General features: G+C 37.9%; 1 protein-coding gene across 3 annotated transcripts in view; it reads left to right on the top strand.

Moving 5' to 3' along the window:
• Positions 1-20,908, top strand: part of PCSK5 (proprotein convertase subtilisin/kexin type 5) — a 230,250-nt gene that overhangs the window by 33,353 nt on the left and 175,989 nt on the right. For all 3 annotated transcript variants that reach the window (XM_086868934.1, XM_086868935.1, XM_086868936.1), the window contains exon 3: positions 13,620-13,733. In XM_086868934.1, the coding sequence (XP_086725060.1) occupies positions 13,620-13,733 (114 nt within the window). The remainder of the gene's footprint in view (positions 1-13,619; positions 13,734-20,908) is intronic.

Below are 20,908 nucleotides of genomic sequence, written 5' to 3'. Positions count from 1 at the left end.
AGATTCCTCTGATGCTGGTGATATTGGTTGTATTGAAGGGTGTTCTTAGAAAAATGAATTAAAGTTCTTTTTTCTCTGCTTTGCACTTGGAAAACATTCTGGCAGCAATGTATGCTCCTGACATAATGGATCAAGATCTTTATGCACCTGTCTTCCTGCTATTGATAGGCAAGACCATCATGTTTAAGTCCAGTGGTTGTTATCTCACTCAAGTATTCTAAATGGTGGACAGCAAGAAATCAGAAGATACATAGATAATTTGTCATACCTGGGGTTATTAACGGGATTTGGGATTAATTGTAGGCAGGAAAAGGGAGCTGGAAAGACATCCCTCCCCGCAACAAAGCAAAAGGATCTTCCCTCTTGCCAACATTTTTTGTGATCCTTTCTTTCAGGATCCTTTTGGAAAGTCACTCATCATCCCTGGCTGATCTGTTTTACTCTTAGCAGATCCTCTCCAGCTTTAATGCTTCAGAGGAGGTGCCCGGCAGCTGTGACATGTTCACAGCTGTGCTGCTTGAATGTGTGCAGCCTTCATCATACGACTTTGTTCCTTCCTGCTTCCCGCTGCAAAAGGTGGACAAGGCTGGCAGTTGAATAAAAATTTCTGGAAGTGGCAAATGCACCTCAACTGCTATGTATTTTATTCTGTGGAATTGTATTTCTCTTGGTCTCACACAGAACATTGTTTGAATCCAAGCAACATTTTAGTAGAATGAAACATTTTGTCCAAACCCATATAATCCACTTGAAGCAGTCATATCCATTGGTGTGTTGACTATCACTTATGTAGTGTATGTTTGACCTCTATTATTGTTTGACATGATTTTTCCCATTTGTTTAAGAAAAACGTTTCTTTTGAGGAAGAGTAAATGCTGACGCCCTCATTGGTGCTGAATTTATATATAAATATCTGTAAAGGCCAGGATTAACTTTACTTTTGTGAAGGATACAGATACAATATTTCTTTTTAAGTAGCTTTACTAAACTGAGACTCTATTCACTGTTACATATGTAGTTATAACAACTTCATGTTTATATATACATACATGCACATACACACACATTATATATATACTTTGTGTTTTGCATGTAACAAAGTTGTGTTGTAACAACTTTGTATAATGAAACTAGAATTTCTGGATCCCAAAGTTTTTTTGACTTCCAGGCTGCTCCTAAAAAACTAGTTCTTAAAAATACAAATGCCAATAGACTCATAGTCTGCGAGATCAAAAGGAAATATTGTGATCATCCAATCAAACTATCTTTTATTATATGTCATATGACATCAGAATTAATTTCTATTTGATGAAGAGTGTAGGTTTTAGAATTTGAATTAAAAATTTGAATTAAATTTGAATTAAAAATCTGCTAGCAATACAAAGTATCTGTAAGTTTTGAAAATGTTCTGGTTTTGCTTTATGTGCAATTTTTTACCTTCAACTTTCAGGCATTTCACATTCCTGTAACTATTTGTGAGTTTGAAGAATAATACTGTACAGCAGTTGGGTTACCTGCATATATATTTGGGTACTGTGACCTAAAAACTTCCCTCTCCTCAGCTAAGAAGACATCTGAATGCCACTTCCTTGTGGGTTGTTTTTTTCTCCAAAATATTTCTCCATGTTTGGGCTTCTTTCCTGGGTCTTTGCCATATAAACACAATTCCCTTGCCTTGCATGAAGGAAACTAGCAGTGAGATTTGCAGCCTTGCTCAGTGCAGATGTTTGGTAAACTTGCTTGTCATTTTATGAGCCCAATTACACTCTGAAGAGGTAATCTGAAGAAGGTATTTGGATAATTGTTGCCATTATGAGAGACTGAGATATTATCTCTTTCAGCTTCCACACTGTTCTGGCAAATAGTGGAAATGCAGTTAGGTGAATTTTAAGCTGCTGTCTGATGCTAATATCTGTTTGTTTATGCACTAAAGTCTTTTGCATTTCAGCCCTTTCTGTCAGCAGGCAAAACAACTGGATGAATGATTTGAGATAATAGTAGTAATAGGAATATTTATGAAAATCATTGGACTGAGGGTTCTGAAATGTCTTCCCTGATGAGACCAGACATATTCTGTAGCATATCTTAGATTCTATCAAACAAAACTCAAGTTTGCATATGTCAGAAGACACATTTGTACATTTGAAATTTATCTTGGTTAGTAAAAAGTTGTTCTATTAGTACAGAAAGTATTCCTAGATTGTCATCGTATGAAAAAAATCACATTTATATTAGACCATTTAAAGGTGTTATATCCCAATGGAAGACAGTAAAGAAATAGCCATAGAAATTGCTATCGAATGAAGTAAACCTAGGTGAAAGAAATTTTGTGAAGACTGTAGAGACCACGTTGCAACCCTGTAAGTCATGTGATTGGATGCCAAAAAGCTGTAGTATATGCAATTTAAAAATTTATCCCATAAATTATATCCATGGATATAAAAACCTTTATTTTCTTTTTCTCAATTTATAATATGACAAGTGTTGTGAATTATGAATCCATAACAGAGTGACTGTTGTGGACACACTTCAAGTGCCCAGAGTATGCACAGGGACCATCCTGAAGTCGCAAAACAGTGATGTTACCCTTGGTTCAGCTGGGGCTTTAAAATAAATGAAAGTAACCAGTCAGTTTGTTAATCACTCCAGCCTTTATGTTTTCTGATATGCAGAAATTGAGAGATATAGCCTCATTGGAAGTGCTGTCAACATTTTGTGAAGTGTACAGTTGAAAAAACATTTGACTTTCTTTGGCCTACTGACTGTAGGAAAAGAAACTTTAGTCCTTTAACATTTTTCGAAGAGTTGGACTGCAATGTTTTCTTAGGCTGGCTGCATGTGTCTTTCACAGGTAGTTTTTGGCAGTTTATTTTGAATGGTGGTGATAATGATGTTTGAAAGGGTCAGTAATCAACCTTTTACTAGCAGTGAAATTCACTGACAACTGTAAGTTGAGTTTCAGGGCAGAAAAAAGCAACTTGATCCAAGGGTAAGTTAAAAAGTAAGCTAAAAGTTCTCCTCTATAGACTTGAAGTGATAGATCAGAAACACAATGGGCATGAAACAGTGGTGTTCCCCACTGCTCAGCGTTGGGATCAGTCCTGTTTAGTATCTTTGTGGGCGGCCTGCATGAGGGGATCAAACACACCCTCAGCAAGTTCACAGATGACACCAAATTTTGTCTGCTGCAGAGTAGGAGGATTCTGCAGAGGGATCTGCACAGCTGAATCAATCAATAGGTTGAGACCTATTGTATGAGATTCAGTAAGGCAAAGTGCTGGGTCCTGCCCTTGGGTCACACAACCCAAAGCAGCACTGCAGGCTGAGGGAAGAGTGGTTGGAAAGCTGCCTGGTGGGAAGGGATCTGGGGTTGCTGGTTGACAGTGGCTGAACATCAGTCAGCAGTGTGCCCTTGGTGGCCAAGAAGGCCAGTGGCATCTTTGATTTGTATCAAGAACATCGTGGCCAGCAGGACCAGGGAAGTAATTGGTGAGGCCATACCCAAATCTTGTGTTCAGTTCTGGGTCCTTCACTTCTGTAGAGACACTGAGATGCTGGAGCAGGTCCTGAGATGGGCTATGAAGCTGGTGAAAACTCTAAGAGAGTAAGTTGTGTAGGGAGCAGCTGAGGGAGCTGGGGTTGTTTAGCCTGCAGAAAAGCAGACTAGAGAAGATCTTACTGTTCTGTATAACTGTGTGAAAGGAGGATGTAGGAAACTGAGAGTTGGCTTTTTTTCCAGGTAACAAGTAACAGGATGAGAGGAAATGGTCTCAAGTGTGCCAGGGGAGGTTTAAATTACATATTCAAAAAAAATAAATAAATATGGAAAGGTTTGTAAAGCATTGGAGCAGACAACCCAGGGAAGTGGAGTCACCATCCTTGGAGATGTTCATAACCTCTGTGGATATGGTACTAAAGGACATGATTTAATGCTGAACACAATGGTAGTGCTGGTTTGATGGCTGGACTTGATGGTTGGACTTGATAATCATTAAAAGGGTCTCTTCCAATATTATGGTTATATGATTCTAAATAAGAGCAACAATCAAGTTGTGCTGCAAAGGCATCTGAAATACCAAGGAACTAGGTATTGGGAGATGGGGTGACGTAAAATATGCCTCTGATACTTCCCTAAAGCGTAAAACTCAAAATTCTAAAATTGAAGCTTAGTATAAGCACTTTGGATCAATTCTGATTTTTAAAAATACTTCTAAGTATTTGCTATAAACAGGGTCAGTTTGGAAAAAAATACTTTATCCTTTTATGATTAAGGATAGACAATAGCAAGGCAGGCATAATCAAATAAACCCAAATGGGATCAAGTTTTCCTGTGGTTTAAAGAATTCTGATGAGAAAACTGCTTAGTTTGATATTTAGTATATGTTCTGTGATTTTTTCTGGAATGTCAGACTTTTGTGAAAAATTTCCTTGTTGACTAAACATTAGGCAAAAGTCCTGGAAATAAGCTGAGTTATTTGTGATACTTTCTTACATTCTGTTAAGGGAGTTTTGGTCAGTGAAGAATCTACTCTGGAGATGTATTTACACTGGTAAGTCCAGTACACCACTGATGGATATTACGTATCACTTAATTATGGAATACTTTTACTGTTTTATTCTCAGTGGATTTTCTAAATGGCAGTTGAAACCATGGGAAACTCTTGACTGAATCAGCACTTTTGGAATTACATTTGTATTTTTGACATTTGAATTTAACCCTGTGTTAGAGATTTGTCTTCCTAGGATGTCATTAGATGCGTTAAGGCCATCTTAAAGTAGCACATGCAGATATCCAAAGGACTTAAATGATTTATGACAAGAGTTGTACAACTAACCTAAGGAAAGAAAAATACCACATCAGAAATTTCCCCCTTGTTTTTTATATATATAATAATTGCTACACTAATACAGACATGAAATCCAAGATAATTCAGCTGCCAGATGTTAAATTCCAAAGCAAATGAAGTTTTGGGAGCTCAAAGTTTTATCCTCTAGTGGACACTGGATCAGCCTTTTGGTTTATTAAAAATATGTGATTATGGGTCTAAGATGGAGTGTGACATACAAGTTTACATTCAGAGTGATATCATCACTAATCCTCCTGCCATATTGAAATTCAAGATGATTACATTGTCCTAAGACTAGGTATTTCTGGATACTAGCATTGTATTCAATGGTGTGTGTTGTAGTCCACAACCTCAGGCTCACGTCCAGGGAAGCAGCAGGATTCTGGGGACCAGCATGGAGCACCAACAAGACGGGCCTTTGTTCATGAAACCATTTATTCAGCATGGGAACAAACTCAGATCCAGAACAGAGAGCTCCAAACAGAGGCACAGCAGGGGTTTTTGAGGGACAGAATTCAGAGGGTCTGCACCTTTGAGGTGGGTCAGGAACCACTAGAAACACAGCAAGGGAGAAACCCCCAGGGAATCAAACCCAATCAGAACTCCTGGGCCACCCTTCACAAGGGGTTTGGGGTGGAACAATGCTTATCTGAAACTAACTCTTTGCCTCCCTGAGGCACGTCACAACAGGTGTAACTAGAGCTTTAAGTATTGTACCAAGCAGACCTATCAGTTTGAGGTCATTTAAAATTGTGTTCAAAATTATGAGCTTGTAGCTCTTGAGTTGTTCCAAGGTGAGGTGTATGATGTGTGGCTAAAAATTATAAACTACCTTGTATAAACACAGGAGTTGCTTTTAAGCTCATGCAGTAAAGACTTTTCCTCACTATTCCAAGGCTGAGTTATTTTAGAAACAGAACCAGAACATTCAAGCTGGTTAGGCCACTTCAGATCTGAGGAAGGGAAAAATTGCCAATTGCTTTAGATGCTTGGTCTTTGCATATGACATCTGGGACTGGTGCTGCTGGAAGCCAATGGCCAGGAGCCCAGGCTCCCTGAAATTTGTTCTCAGCTCTCCCACAAAGCTGCTGTAGGATTTCAATCCTGTAATTTTGAGCTGCTTTATGGTCAGCTGTGGTACAACACACAAGAAGGGCGGAGGTTGGGCAATGGCTGTAGATACGTTCACTCATCAGTTACTACAGCTGTTCCTGCAAGCAGAAAACCTGTCAAGAGTTTCCCAAGGAGAGAAAATGTGTGTCCTTTTGCCTTTGGTTGTTCCCTGGCTTTCCAGTCATACAGAGATTCTGGCCAGCAACAGATATGCTGAGCTTCTCCAGAATTTCAGTGCGATGCTTTTGGCCTTCCCAGCAGCTCTGGCTCCTGTTAAACTGCCTTGGGACAGAGCCCATCTTCCTTCATGACTAGCCAGGCCTTTTCTCTTCACACTTCAGTCCTCTGCAGTCTTGTTCCTAAAGGAGGAAGATTTTTTTGCCACAACGGTTTTAGGCTGATGTGTATGCATTTATGTGAAGAGCTTGTAGCTGTTAGGGGTGGGAAGGCTACAAGGGAAGGTCAAAGGACACTTCAGTTACATTAAAATACATAGCTGTGGATTAATGTACCTCATGGATGTGGAAGTTTGGCTATACTGCTACAATTAATCACAAAAAATATAGCAAAGCAGATAGAAGCCACTTAAGTCATACCAGGACTGACTGGCTTTTCTGTGGCTATGAGCTGGAAAAATATGTGTTGAACTTCAGCTTTGGTCCATGGGAGACATTGCAGTAGCTTGACCTACTGTTTTGCAAATTGTGTTTCTTTGGGCTTAAGTGGTAATTTCAAGGATTATCTGCTGTTTTTTCTCCTCTGCTTTTCTGGTTTCTACTCAGCCTAACATCTAAACCTATTAACATCTGTTTCTTGTTTTATCTTGCTTTTTTTTCAGAATCTGTAGCATAATTATGACAACTGCTTTGATTGTGGATTGTCATTGACCCTTGCTGAAGAAACACTTTCTTAATCAGCAAGAATGTGCAAAATATCACTGCTGGAGTCAATGACTTTTTATCCAACTTTAGAGCCCTACATTTGTGAAATGGTATCTGCAATAATGTTCCATGGTTTTGACCTATGTCAACATCTACTTTACCAACTGACTTAATCTATTTTTAGGGTGAAAAGTGGCTGTTGGTATTGTGAGTCAAAGAATAATAGATTAAGAAAGTAGATGGGGTTTTAATTATGATCAAAAAATAACACAAAGTTCTTCTTAAGATGAGAAGTCAAATTTTTGGGGGTCTCACTTCCGAGACTGTAAGAGGTGTGTCAATAGTCTTCATCATCTCTCCTGCACTCCTGAGTAATGGCTCTCTTATTCTATACCTGGGAATAGCCCTTGGATATTAATACTTCTCACTGTAACCCTAAATCACTGACCTTTTGGTTTCACAAGGTAAAATGCAAAACCAGAATGTTGTCAAATATACACTTAAGTAGAGCTGGTAGCACAGAAGACTTAATGACAGGACAACTAAGATGCTTACTTGTTTTGTTAGAAACAAGAATCATTTGGAAAGGACATTAAAGATCATTTTGTTCCAACTCTCCTGCTATAAGCAGGGACACCTTCCACTAGACCAGGCTGCTCAAAGCCCGATCCAACATGGTCTTGAACAATTCCACAGTTGGGGGCATCCACAGGTTCTCTGGGCAACCTGTTTAGTGCCTCACCAATCTCAGAGTAAAGAACATTCACCTTATCTAAAATCCCATCTAAACCTACTTTCTTTCTGTTTAAAACCATTACCCCACATCCTATAACTAGACTGACTCCCTGATAATGAGACCTTCCCCTTCCTTCCCATAGGTCCACTTCAAGAACAGGAAGGTTGCCATAAAATCTCCCCAAAAACCTTCTCTAGGCTGAACAATCCCAACTGTCTCAGCTCTTCCTCATAGCAGACGTTCTCCAGCCATCTGATCATCTTTGTGGCCCTCCTCTGCCTGTCTTATGCTGGGGACCCCAGAGCTGGATGCAGCACTCCAGAGAGTAAAGTAGAGAAGTGTCTTTTGATATAGCCAGCACACAGTTGGCTTTTTGGGATGCAAATGCACGCTGCTGGGTCATGTCCAGGTTTTCATCCACCCATATGCAGAGCTGCTCTCAATCCACTCATTAAACCTGTACTGAGGTTTAGGATTGCCCTGACTCAGGTACAGGACCTTACACTTGGTCTTGCTCACCTCACAGATCTGTCAGTGTCCCTCTGGATGGCATCCTGCTGAGACAGGAAATGTTGGAGCAATTTTTTTCCTATGGCCTATTCTGAGACAGCACAATCTCATATTCTGTCTCAGAGTGTGCTATCCTCACTCCTGTCCTTCTGTAGCAGGGCCTTTCAGAACTCACATGTACAAGTGTTGAGGGTCCAAAGAATGAAGCGTAACAGATGCAGCAGGAGACCATCCAACTGGGAGGGAGGATGCTTGCCCAGAACAATCTGTCTGTAGACAAATTTACACCGAGTAACAGCACTATGTTGCTGTACGGTGCCTGTTTTCCATATGATAGGTATGGCCCTTTTGCTGATCTATTTACTGGGCGTTACCTTCCATGTCCTCTGACTCTCTTTTTCTCTTTAATCTGTGGTGTTCCTGTGGCACCTCCTCTTTTGTTATATGAGGAGAAATTTCCAGTTTCTTCTTACAGGTGTAGGACAGATAGAGGTGAAGGAGGCAGTACAAGGGTTGCAGTTACAGTTTCAATTAGGAGTGGCATCTTCAGGATCTGTTTTTCAAAGACTGCAGACCCATAACCTCACATTGAATTTTGCAATAAAAATCACATATTCTGGTATGAAATTTATAGCTTCCGAGTTGAAAAATTTTTTTCACCCCAAGCATGTTTTCCTCAAAATGGAAAGGATTACACCTTCAGCTTGTCTGTAACTTCTGCTGTATAGTAATGGCATTTTCACATATTGGAGTTGACACATTTTTGATAATTTTGAAATGTTTATTCAAGCAGACCCTCTCATGATATATTTGAAAAGATTTTCTTTTACAAAAATGTTTGTATTTTAAAAATCATGTGGCTTTGATTTCTAGACACTCAGAAATGGAACTTGCGAGGCTGAGGTCAATGGGAAAATTTTGTTACCTCTCAGTAAGTGTGACTTTATGGAAGTGTTAAAATTAACTTCATTGTTTGCACAGACTCACCTTTTGGCAAGACATGAGAATCTGTGTAATTAATTACTCCAGAAATATTCTTTTTATACAACTGAGCTCCTTTCATACAGAATTAAACAAATGCAAAATATACCAGTCATTCTGCAGTAACTTGTTAATGAATACACATAAAATACTCAAAGGTAATATGTGTTACAGTACTAATTTAACTTCTGAGTCTTGGCCTTGTTTTCATTCATATAACCTAGTGATTCTACAGTGTAGAATCTACTGTAGTGCAAACTATTCCATTTAAGTAGCAGTTATTTATATTTTCTGTATGCATTGAGTTGTCAGATGAGTATATTGTCTTCTAGTCATGTTTAAATTAAGTTCTAAAAGGTAGTATCAATATAACCTCATAACAGAAACAATCAGGAGATCTCAACATATGGGATTTGCTAAACGCCTTCCAGGCAAAGCTATAAGCAGGACTGTGATCAGGCATGTCGGGATGTTTTAGGTTACTCTGTCTAGCATCCTGTATTATCTCCCTCGTAGCGGTGGGCACTGACTGAATGGTCAGTTTGTCTTCCCCCTTTCACTGATGTAGTCAGTGAGTAATGTAAATGAGTCCTAATGTTTTACACCACGTTTGTCTAGTTTGAAAAAAAGGAGACTGAGAAGCAATCTCATAGCCCTCTGCAGCTTCCTGAGGAGGGGATGGAGAAAGGGAGATGCTGATCTCTTTCTCCTGGTATCCAATGATGGGGTATGTGAGGATAGTTCAGAGTTGCATAAGGGGATGTTCACACTGGACTTCAGGAAGCATTTTTTTACCAAGAAGTTGATGAAAGAGATCAGTCTTCCTAGAGAGGTGCTTGATGCCCCAGGCCTGTCAGTGTTAAAGACACATTTGATCAAGGCCCTCAATACTGTGTTGTAACTTTTGTTAGTCTCTGAATTGATCGGTCATTTGGACTAAATGATCACTGTAGCTCTCTGACAACTGAAATATTCTATATGAATCTAGTCTATTCCACCTAGACACTTGCATTCCATCATTAGAGAGCTACCTGCACTATCTTCCCATATGCATACTTAAGACAAATGTGCCATTTGCCTATTTGTATATTTATTTGTATGAAATTAAACAGCAATTTTATTTAGAGGAATTCTATACATACATAAAATTATCATTAGGTCTTTTGGGAAGAGAAGAAGTTATGTTTCTTTTACTGGGTTTGAATCTGACCATTCAAGCTTCACAGCCCTTCTGCAAAATTACTCTTTCATACGTTTTCCCTAATTTTGCTAGGAGCTGAGGAAATAGAAATTATGGGCAACATCCAGCATTTAATAGGGGCATGCCCTGCAACAGAGAGTCTTTTGTTAAAAGGTGGTAGATAAGATACAAAAAAAATTTGCCTGTATCTCACTAAAATATAACCACCTACTATTTTTCAGGCTTGCAGATTAACTCAGTTGATAAAAAGTCTTGTACAAAAACATGCATATACATATACTGAAAATTCTTTATATGTCAAATTTTATATATTCCAATAAACTGGAGTATTAGTGCTGCAGTGTTTATGATTGCTTGGACTAAATAGCTCATAATAATCTGCATAATATTGTCTGAAATAAAGGAAATGGAGAAAAAAAATAATTGGGCTGTTTTTTGAGGCAGCAATGCATGCATGCGTCAGTCTCCACCAGTACTATGCTGCCTTTAAATTTAAGTCTTTTCATTGATAGCAGGTATTTGTAGCTGACTAGGAAGTAAGCCATGGAGACAACATGTTACAGTGAATGAGTAAAGAGTTTGGCTTAAAGTTTGTCTAGTCAGAAAGCTCCTTTCATTTTATACATATAGAAATTATATTAGGTTCCTGAAGTTCAGCCTGTTGTGCAGGCTCCAGGAGTATGATATACTTCCTTTGCTCAATTAACAAAAGAAAGGTGTTTTTCAAAAAAATCCGCACAGTTGCTAATTGTAGTTCCTATAGAAGCCTTGACACACAGGAGTCCCTAATGCCAAATTAGATGCCCAAATTAGGGTCTCTGATTTATGGCTCCTCTAGGCAGCAGTAGTGTTGGCGAGTTTTTTCATTAATGTTCATGCATTTAAACTAGAGGTAGCAGTGGCAGAAGGTTTAATCTTCTTCTGCTGAGTCTGTCTTACTGGTTTGTCTTTGTGGACACTTCTGCAACACTATAAAATCCTTAGATTGTGTTGGTGGTAGGCATGTTTAATTCCTGTCTGCAGACTCAAAATACAAGTTACCAAGCATGGGATGATGTGCTCTGTCTGGAATAGGCCTATGAAAGTGTTGAATATTGTTGACTTAAAACTTTCTCAGCAGGGTTAACATACTCATGTTTTTAATCCCTTCAGTAAAGGGTGAGTCAAAATAACAGTAAATATTCTTGCAGCATAGAAACTTGAGACCCCTCAGTCAGCTGAAAATGTTTCTAGCACTGACACCCAAATCTCATGAGACTTCCAAAGTAGATCTGTATAAGCCATGAAAGGCCATGGTTGCTTTTTCAGACCCGTTGAACTTTTTAGCTAATGACTGGTAAATAGTGGTAATAGAAGTGAGGCCCATGGTCTGTGGCAGTCCAGGCAGGTGGGGAGTCAGAAACCAAACAGTACATAGGATGCCAATTTCTTGGTTTGTGATGTGTTGGTAAGTATGGGCTACCTGCAAAAAAAGACGCTTTGAAGAATAGCAAGCTTCTGTTGTGAGGGTCTGGGAAAGAAAGCATATATTAGCAGCAAAAGTAAGGACAACAAGGTTCATTATTCAGTTAAAGATGAGTCTTTCTCATGGAGGAGAGAGTTAGTTAAGAGGCTTGTTGATCCCAGTTTAAAGCAGCCATTAGGCTTAAAAGTCTTTTTACTTGACTTTCTTTGGCCTTTGCCCAGACATGCTTTGTGTATCCTACAGGCCTCCAGACTTGTTATGTCCTGAGAATGATTAGTTGTCATCTTTAGCAGAAAACACCTGGATCCAGTCAGTCAGGGAGCACTTAGCTCTTGTTGTGTCATGGGGGATTTCAAACTGTCCTGGAAGAGGCGACAGTAAGCAAGAGAGAAAGGCGCAATATCAAATTTCTCCACTCTCATAGAACCATAAAGTTGCTAACCATTGCTCCTAAAAGACTTAACGGAGAAATGAGTTTCAGTGTCAGCTCTACCTTCTAGTCTATGTTCTTAGACTGCATAATTTGGTCACTAGAATACTTTTGATCCTAAAGTTAGTTCTGGGGAAGGAGAAAATTTCATTTTTTCTTTATGAAGAAAACCATGAAAACCATGCATCCTCTATAAGGACTGTCCTAGGAATCCTCGCTGGACAAATTCAGAGATGTCTTTCTGCATTTTTTTCTGACCAAGAAGTAGAGGCCAGAGGCTAAGGATCTGAAGTTGTGTTGTGAATGCAAGTAGAGAGATTAGCCTGCTAAAGGAAAATAATTATACTGTCTGTGACCAGTGACAAACAATTATGTGACCTGAAAGTAACTTCTTTGACACATTTGTATGTTTATGTGCATACACAGATATTCAAACAGCACAAATAAAAGATGCTGAGTTGGCTGCTAGGAGAGGACAGCTGTCTTGCTTGGAGAAATATAAATTGAATTTTTATAGTTATATCACTTGAAACAATTAATCAGAAGTATAAGCTGCTAGATGTGTGTGAATATACCATGGGCTTTTTCTGTTCTTAGTTCATATTATTTACATTTATTGAAACTAGCTCCCATTTAGAATAGCTAATACAGAAATAGCTGCAGAGTCCTCACTGCTCTAAGGTTGATGTCACTTTTGGCATTACCTTTCTTTGGATGTATCATGAGTCTTTGAAAAGACAGACAGACAAATATAACTTCCAGAATTAGATTTTTAACCCTTGTATTTCTTTTCCTGTTTCAAGGTCATTTTTTTGTTTGTTTTAATTAGAACTGTTGCTCAGTATCCAGCTGTTTCTCACAGAGGAGTGCTTACTGTAAAATAAAATTCCAGAGTGCCTCTCTGAGAAAATCTTGACAAGGAGTCACTTAACTTAAAATAAAGTTTAATGTTGGGGTTTTTTTTTCTCTCCAAGTGGTGAAGGTGATTTACATATTGGTCTAAAAGCAAAACTTTTGAATATATTTTTTAATGTTTTTGTTTTCTGGAAGAGAAAGATAAAAATAAAAACAGACCAACTCTTTTAGAAATTCAATTAATTCCTCATTGTAATATGCTGTTAGATTTTTTGTATGAGTTTTTATAAATTCAGAAGAAGAGTAAGTCTGATAAAGAAAAATTGGAAGATAATAGTATTTAAAAGGTAATATCCGATGAAGTCTTTTTAGCAGGGTATTTAAGCAATTGTTCAGATAGATTTGTAACACTAGCTAAATTGAATGTATTCCTTAGTGAACAGTATGTCAAGGTGATCTGCACAATTTCTACTGCCAAAATGAATTCTTTAATATGAAATATGCCTTGGAGTGTGGTAATGAGAACAATCCTAAATTTTCGCACATTTCTTCATAATCTCCAGCACCATAACATTCTTCGTATGTTTTTCTGGTTTGCAGGTGGAGTGGATACAACAGCAGGTGGTTAAAAGAAGGATAAAGAGGGATTATAAACCTGGTGGTACCCAATCCACTTATTTCAATGATCCCAAGTGGCCAAGCATGTGGTACATGGTAAGTACACACAGGGTCATTGACTCTGATTCATGCTCATGTTTAGTTGTCTAGTTTGGTATTGTGAAAAGGGGAGGAAGTGTATGTCAGGAAAAGCAGATTTTGGGATTTTTATGTAACTAATAAAGGCCTGTAAACTCCTTAGAAGTATTACAAAGAATTTGTGGTGAGCCCTGCTGTAGGAAGCATTTATTGATGCATTCATTCATGAATTCTTCCTGTTGCATTGGAGCAACTTATTGGAGGATAAGCTTTCAGCAATGAGAATGGAAAGAACTTAGCCACAACTTGTGAGTACCCAGTTGTATTTAATACCTAATTTACTGTCCCCAACATTAATGTGTTTTGTCCTGAAATAGAAGAAGAAAGACACCAACGTTGACCATCCAGTGTTACAATTATACTCTATATAATAATGAACAATTTCATGGTTGAAGTAAATTGATTGCTTATGCTGTTTCTTGTCAGCTGTATTTTTTCTAAAAAAAAAAAAAAAATTGTTCTTTTTGGCTTGGTAATCACAGTTAAAGACTGAAGCGAAACCTTGTACTCAGAATTTTTTTAAAAATATCCTCATTTTTGCCAGGTGAAAATTTTAGAATTACAGAGTGGTTTTGGGATGAGAGAGACCTTTAAAGGCCTTCTAATCCAACCCACCTTTCAATGAGCTGGAACATCATAAACTAGATCAAGTTGCTCAGAGCCCTATTTGACCTGATCTTGAATGTTTCCGAGGATAGGGCACCTACCACATCTCTGGGTAACCCGGTCCATCATTTTACAGCTCTCCTTGTAAACAATTTCTTCCTCATATCTAGCCTGAAACAACCCTTTTTTGGTTTAAAGCCATTGTCCCTTGTTCTGTAGCAACAGGTGCTGCTAAAAAGTTTGTCCTCATTTTTCACAATGATCCCCCTACAAATATTGAAAGGCTGCAGTAATGTCTCCCTGGAACTTTCTCTTCTCCAGGATAAACAGCCTCAATTCTTTCAGTCTTTCCTCACAGGAGAGGATACTAGATATTTATAGCAGTTGCCTCTAATTTTATCAGAAAGATATCAGTCTCTATTTAAAAACAGTTGTGTTGTCTAGCCACAGTACCTCAGAGCTGTACCTCACACTGTGCCAGTTTAACACAGAACAGACTTTAGAACATCAAATGGACTTCACTGTTTGTTTGGTAAAACTTTCATAATTCCTCATTTCTGGCCCAGTGGAAAAAAATCTGCACTTTCAGACCCTCTGGGAAGGGACTGTTCCTGACTGATTGCCTTTACATCTGCTGATTAACTCCATGTATTTGCAACATCATTAGTGATAATGGTTTGATGACATTTTGTTGAAAGAGATCAATAAAGTACTAGTGACCATTCTATTTCATCAGGGAGAATAGCTAAAAATATGTGAGTAGCATGACTTCAGGACTGACTTGGGACATCAAAGACATTCTCATGTGACTGTGTTTGTGATTGTTACCATAGCTGCTTTTGTTAATCTTTCTCAGCTTTATAAGGTGAAGGGAAAAAAATGAGTTCAAGGTTGGTTAGTGGTTTCAGTCATTGCTATGCTGGAGGAAGTTTTTAGGTTGCTGGCTGCAGACATGTTATTGAGAAAGTAGTAAGAGTAACAAAAAATTACTCTTGAGTAATTTATTGAGAAATCAATAAGTAAATGATCCTATAGAGACTTGCATTTGGATTAATAAGTAACATCATTTTGGGTTAAGATTGATACCTTTGCCCGTTGAACTGACACAGTTTCTAACAAGGCCATAAGTGCAGTTCAGATTTGTTGACAGAAGTCCTTTTATTCAAAGGCTTTGTCAAGCCATATCTGGTTAATGTTTTTCCTTTCCAAGGCTTTTCTCCACAAGTACTTTTTCTTGTACTTTTAATTTTCTAGGCTAGAAATAATACATTTTTGTTTGTGTGATATCCATAGCAAGAAGTTTCAAGAGAGAATCAGGCATTGTTTCTCTTTTGAGCCATCACAGCGTTCAAAAGAAAGAAAAGATTATTTTCTTCTGACTTCCCTCCCTCAAAGAAAGGAAAGTTTGAAAAAACTCAGCTTCTTTAGCATAACTTCTCAATCTTGAGGCAACTGTGCATAAGAATAAAATAGAATATTTTTATAGACTAATTAGCATATGAAGCTTTACCAATCCATCTCTTATTCAAAAGTGACATACAGAATGAGGTCCACTTTGCTCAGAACTGACATCAAAGAAAAAGAAAAATCCCCAGTTAACATCCTTTTCAATATTTTGAGTCAGAAGAGAACTAAGTCCCATATGCCATTCCCAGAGCTCATCTACCTTTGAACCATCATGTCAAATCTAATAAATTTATTCTCTTTCACTGATGTTGACAAAATAACCTGTTAGCCGATAACTGATAAATAATATACAACGTTTGCTGATTTTGGATGGAAGAGGTTGAAGTCAGCTGTTCTGTATTTTTTATTTTGCTTAACTTGGAGCTAACAATAAACAATGTCTTCAGAATGACCGAGTTGATTTTGTGCCTAATCAATTTCACTGTACCTGCTAGCTGTTTACATGAGTTTCTTTATCTTGTCTGCATAGGAAACTATAGAAAGTAAATATACGAGTACATTTTAAAAACAAGAGGAAGTAAATATATAAAAAAAAAAAAAAAATATGTGCAAAGTTATGTTTATATAACTAACTTTAGTAGACTTAGTCAGAATACTGTGTTTGTTGACCATTTCTTTTTCTTGCCCTCTTCAAGAAGAGGTTAATGGTGGGTTGAAACTGGAATTACACAGGCTTAGATTCACAGCTTTCTGCAGTTGTCATTTACCTCTGCTGTGATGATGTACTCGACTGGATGGGTTTATTACATTTTTTAAAAATAAGAAAAATGTATTAGATAAGCATAATGAAAACACTAATTTAAAAAAAAAACAAACTTCTGAAAACATACTTGAATAAAAGTCAGTAACCTAAGAAAACAAAATGCCTGGCTGTGCTGATTATCCAAGAGGTTATGGAAGTGAGTTCTGTGGGCTTTTCACAAAACTGGACTGAAAGGACAAGCAGATCAACCAATGCCAGGTGTTTCAAGGTGTTCAAGGTGGAAGAGGATTATAGCAGTGCCAGCAAGGCACAGTAAAACTGTGTGACTGAGCAATAGTGGAAGTGAACGTTTACCAATTACTTGGTGAATAATAAGAAAGTAATTTCTTGGATTAAACAGCTATATAATTGTTGCACAATTATAGATGTAGAGGTTTTTAGAAAGCTATTGAAGGTAAAAGATTTTCTGAGAAGCCTCATCAGTCAGTATTTATTGGTCATTAATCATCACATTTATTGGTATATTTGCACTTTAAGATTTCTGATATAAACAGGTGAAATGTAATTTATACTGCAACTGAGAGCAATCCACACAAGCTTATGTGTACTAAATTACTTGCATCTAGGGCTTGCTGCCTGAGCTCTGATCCTGAAAGCAAAACCCAGGGAAAATTGCTTACTTTTCACTTTCAGTGAAGACTGTGAAGCAAGCATTGCTTTGAGCTTCAGTGAAGTGTCTGGTGAACCCAACTTACTTAATTTCTTCAGAAAATTCCTCCATATGCTACACAGTGCTCTCCAGTTTCTGTTGTGAGTTCCCAGGTGAGCTATGCTAGTATTCACATGGAGGGACAGACCCTTCTGCTCTGATGCAGTATAGTTGACTCTGGATGGCAGCCAGAATGAGACTAATAAACCTTTATCAATGGTGAGTAATGTGAGTTTCTGAAGGTCCTGTTGCCATGAAATAAGGTGCAGGTGACAAGTCGGACAGGTGAGTTGCCTCCCTTATGCCACTGATGAGATCTGTAGGGAATTGGCTTACCTTGTGCCTCTTCTCCCAACTCAAGCAAGTGTCAGAGCAGAGAAAAAGATTTTACATCTCTGGCCTTGCCATTAATGAGGACAGCTATGGTGGGTGGGACTGTGAAAGGAGACAGGGAAAAAGGAAGGAGTGACAGGAGCCTGATGAGATGGGCTGGAAAGAGGCAAAGGGAGAAGGAGAGGTCACAGTGGATCTTAATGCTGCACCAAATACGGGGAGGCAGAATTCAAAAAAGAATTTCATCCGCCGTATGCTAACACCATAGCAAATGAATACATGTCACTCTCCTTTATGTCCCCCTAAAAGCTTGTTTGAGAGCTAAGGAAAAATATCACTCTCTTTTTATTGCCCCTCCAAGAACTGTTCTCTCCTTTCATCTCTGCAGTGGAAGCCAAATGGTTGTTCCTTCTGAGGTGGCATTGCATGCTTGAAAGTGTTTTGCATGTTTTATAACTTGGTTTGGTTGTTGCATACACTTTCATATTTTTGTGTTTTATTGCATGAGAAGATCAAGCTTTTGGTGTTCTACAATGTTAGGAGGATGATCTGTCACATAACTTCAGCAGAAGTGCTGGTAGAAATAACCACTCTGCTTGCCAAACATTACCTTACAAATCTGCTCGTGGAAACACATATTTTGTTGTTCTCTGTAGACAAGGCAGAATAGTAACATGAGGTCAAGTAATACACAATGACCTAAATTCATTTCCTTTTGGAAGACCACAACATACTTTAAGTAATTAAAGGCCTGTAGAAGTTGATTTATCCATGCCTACTTGAGAAGAGATTATTAATTCAGATATTTTAGCAAGATTAGCAAATAGTTTGAAGACAGACCAACTAGATAGGCTTCTTGGTCTGTTCCTTTGGGATATTCAGTTCTGGCTTCTAGATAAGTACACCTGGAAGCACCCAAAAAACCAGCACCATCTGAGGATTGTGCCAGCATTTTCACTGAAGCAAGAAGAAACAATACCAAAACAATTTCCATGCTTGCTTCGGGAGAGCTTTTCCTCTGTGTCAAAGATTTGGTAATAAATCATATAGGAAAAGCACACATTCCTCTGTCTACTTATTACTGTGATTGTATCTTCAGTGGCAGTATTTTTAAAAGCACTTTAATCTTTACAGAATTTGTTTAAGATAGATTTTTTCTTTCTTTTTCTGGGCAGCAACTGAGTCACATTAAAAAACTGTAGGTACTTGTCTGTATCTTCTTTGTGAAGTATCATTTGTGCATGATACTGTGTTTTCCTGCACTGCCTTTTTATGAGTAGTTTTTGCAGTTAGTAAGGAAATGATAATGCCTCGAAATCTTTTCTGAATTTCTAATGACATTTGATAATATTTGCTTTTAGCTTTTATATGTCATACTGGGGCACATTCTGGTATATTTTGGTTTTTATCTTGCATTGCACTTCAGTAGGAAAACCACTGACATGTAAACAGAGATACGTAATTACCTGGAAGTACATTTTTCCTCTTTAAAAAGGAGAAGGAATCATTGCTTTCTAAGAGCAGTTTTCAAGAGCAACTACTTAGTTAACTATCCACATTTCAGATTTTTAGAAATCAAAATCAAGTAATTGTAAGAGCGAAACAATTTCTTATGTCACACAGTATTGAATATTCTATTTACTGAAAAAAAGGAGATGTAATTTAATTAATAGAAAAAAAAAAACAACCCTGATTTGTTTCAGTTTGTCCCTGATTTGTCTTGTTTTGCAGTTGTTTGCATACGAAAATTGCAGATACTTCAGGAAAGGTGTATCTACTTAACTAATAATTTATACTTTTTTTTCACCTAAAGAACAAGCATCAGGAATGCCAAAATGACCAAAAGTACACAGCCACAGTGCAGAATTAATTCTGAGGCTTGCCTGTCTTATGGTCTGATTGATAAGAAATGATATAGTGTGACATGTTCGGTTTGCCCTCATCAGAAGCACACTCATAACCTATGAGACTTCCAGGAATTTCTGACACAAAGAGTTACTATGTTACTTCCCAGTCAGGAGGCAAAAATTAAGTGTTCTGCATGTGTAAGGCAATTTCCTAACCATTCAGTGCATAGGATCAAGGAAAGTCTGGATAATGCTTTTAGTCATATAATTAAGTTTTAGGTACTATTGTGAGAGGCAGGAAGTTGAATTTAATAATCCATGTGGGTTCCTTCCAACCTGAGATATTCTATGATTCTTTGAGGAGAGTTTGAGAGTGTCAAAGAAGAAACTGGAAAACAGTAATTAGCTCTAGGATGTTGCATCTTGTACCAGTTGTTAAAAATTAGTGTGGCCCTTTTAACTGAAGACAGATACCATGTAGACCCCATGGAATGAGGTCATCAAAACTCCAGCTTTCCAGATTCCTGCATCTGTGTTCAACTGTGTCTTCCTGTATATCACATGAGCAAATGTTGTGACTAAAATTACCAGTTTGCAGAGCACCTTAGTTCTTGCTGAGCCTTTTTCAACATTAATTAATGTTCTTTTTTTGTTCATGTTTAAAAAAAAACCACAAAGCACATGCAAACCTCTCCCTCTTCCCACCAAAAACAGAGGAAGCAAATGCACTGAGGACAGACATTTCAATAAAGCACATTCTTCACTACTTCATTAAATGCAGGTCACCCTTGGCATTACTTTTAGATAATTCTGATGTAATGAAATCTCTGCTGTGCATTACATCTGCTGCTCAAGCCCTGTGGGTAGGATTTTCTTCTCAGCCAACAAGGGTTGAGGTAGCAGGGGACACTAACAGTACAGCAAACTCTATCAGTGCCATTTTGGAGAGAAGTCCAGCAACTGTTTGCACATCTGCATGACTTCTAAATATGTTCTGATGAAAATTAACTTAAATTAATTAAGTGAGCATTTTGAGCAGGAGACTCTGACAACACAGGACTCTGAGTCTTCTCAAGGAGAGGAAGGTAGAGCTTTTTGGCGAATATTCCAATTCTAATGTGTAGAGCATTACATGCAGTATCTGTGCTTGTTCTTTTACTGAGTTTATACATTCTGCTGAACCGGCTGTTTCAAAATGAACTCATTTCAAGCTAACAGTAGAAAAGAAGGTGATCAGGGAGAGGAAATGTGTAGGAATGAAGAGCCTCAAATATCCCCGAAAGATGAAAGTGTGGATTGTTTAAGGTATTAATACTACTTTTGTCTTACCCTTTCTATAGCAATAGAGTTCACTAAATCATGAGTGTCGTGCCATTTAAGCATTTTCCCTGTCTTCATTGATTTTTATGTGAATTTCTAACAGAACAAAGTAAGTTATTATCAGTTTTGAAAACAGTTCGAAGCTATA

This window comes from Cyanistes caeruleus, chromosome Z (genome assembly GCF_971803275.1).
Source record: "Cyanistes caeruleus chromosome Z, bCyaCae1.hap1.1, whole genome shotgun sequence".
Taxonomy (NCBI): Eukaryota; Metazoa; Chordata; class Aves; order Passeriformes; family Paridae; genus Cyanistes; species Cyanistes caeruleus.
This window is presented reverse-complemented; position numbering and strand designations above follow the sequence as displayed.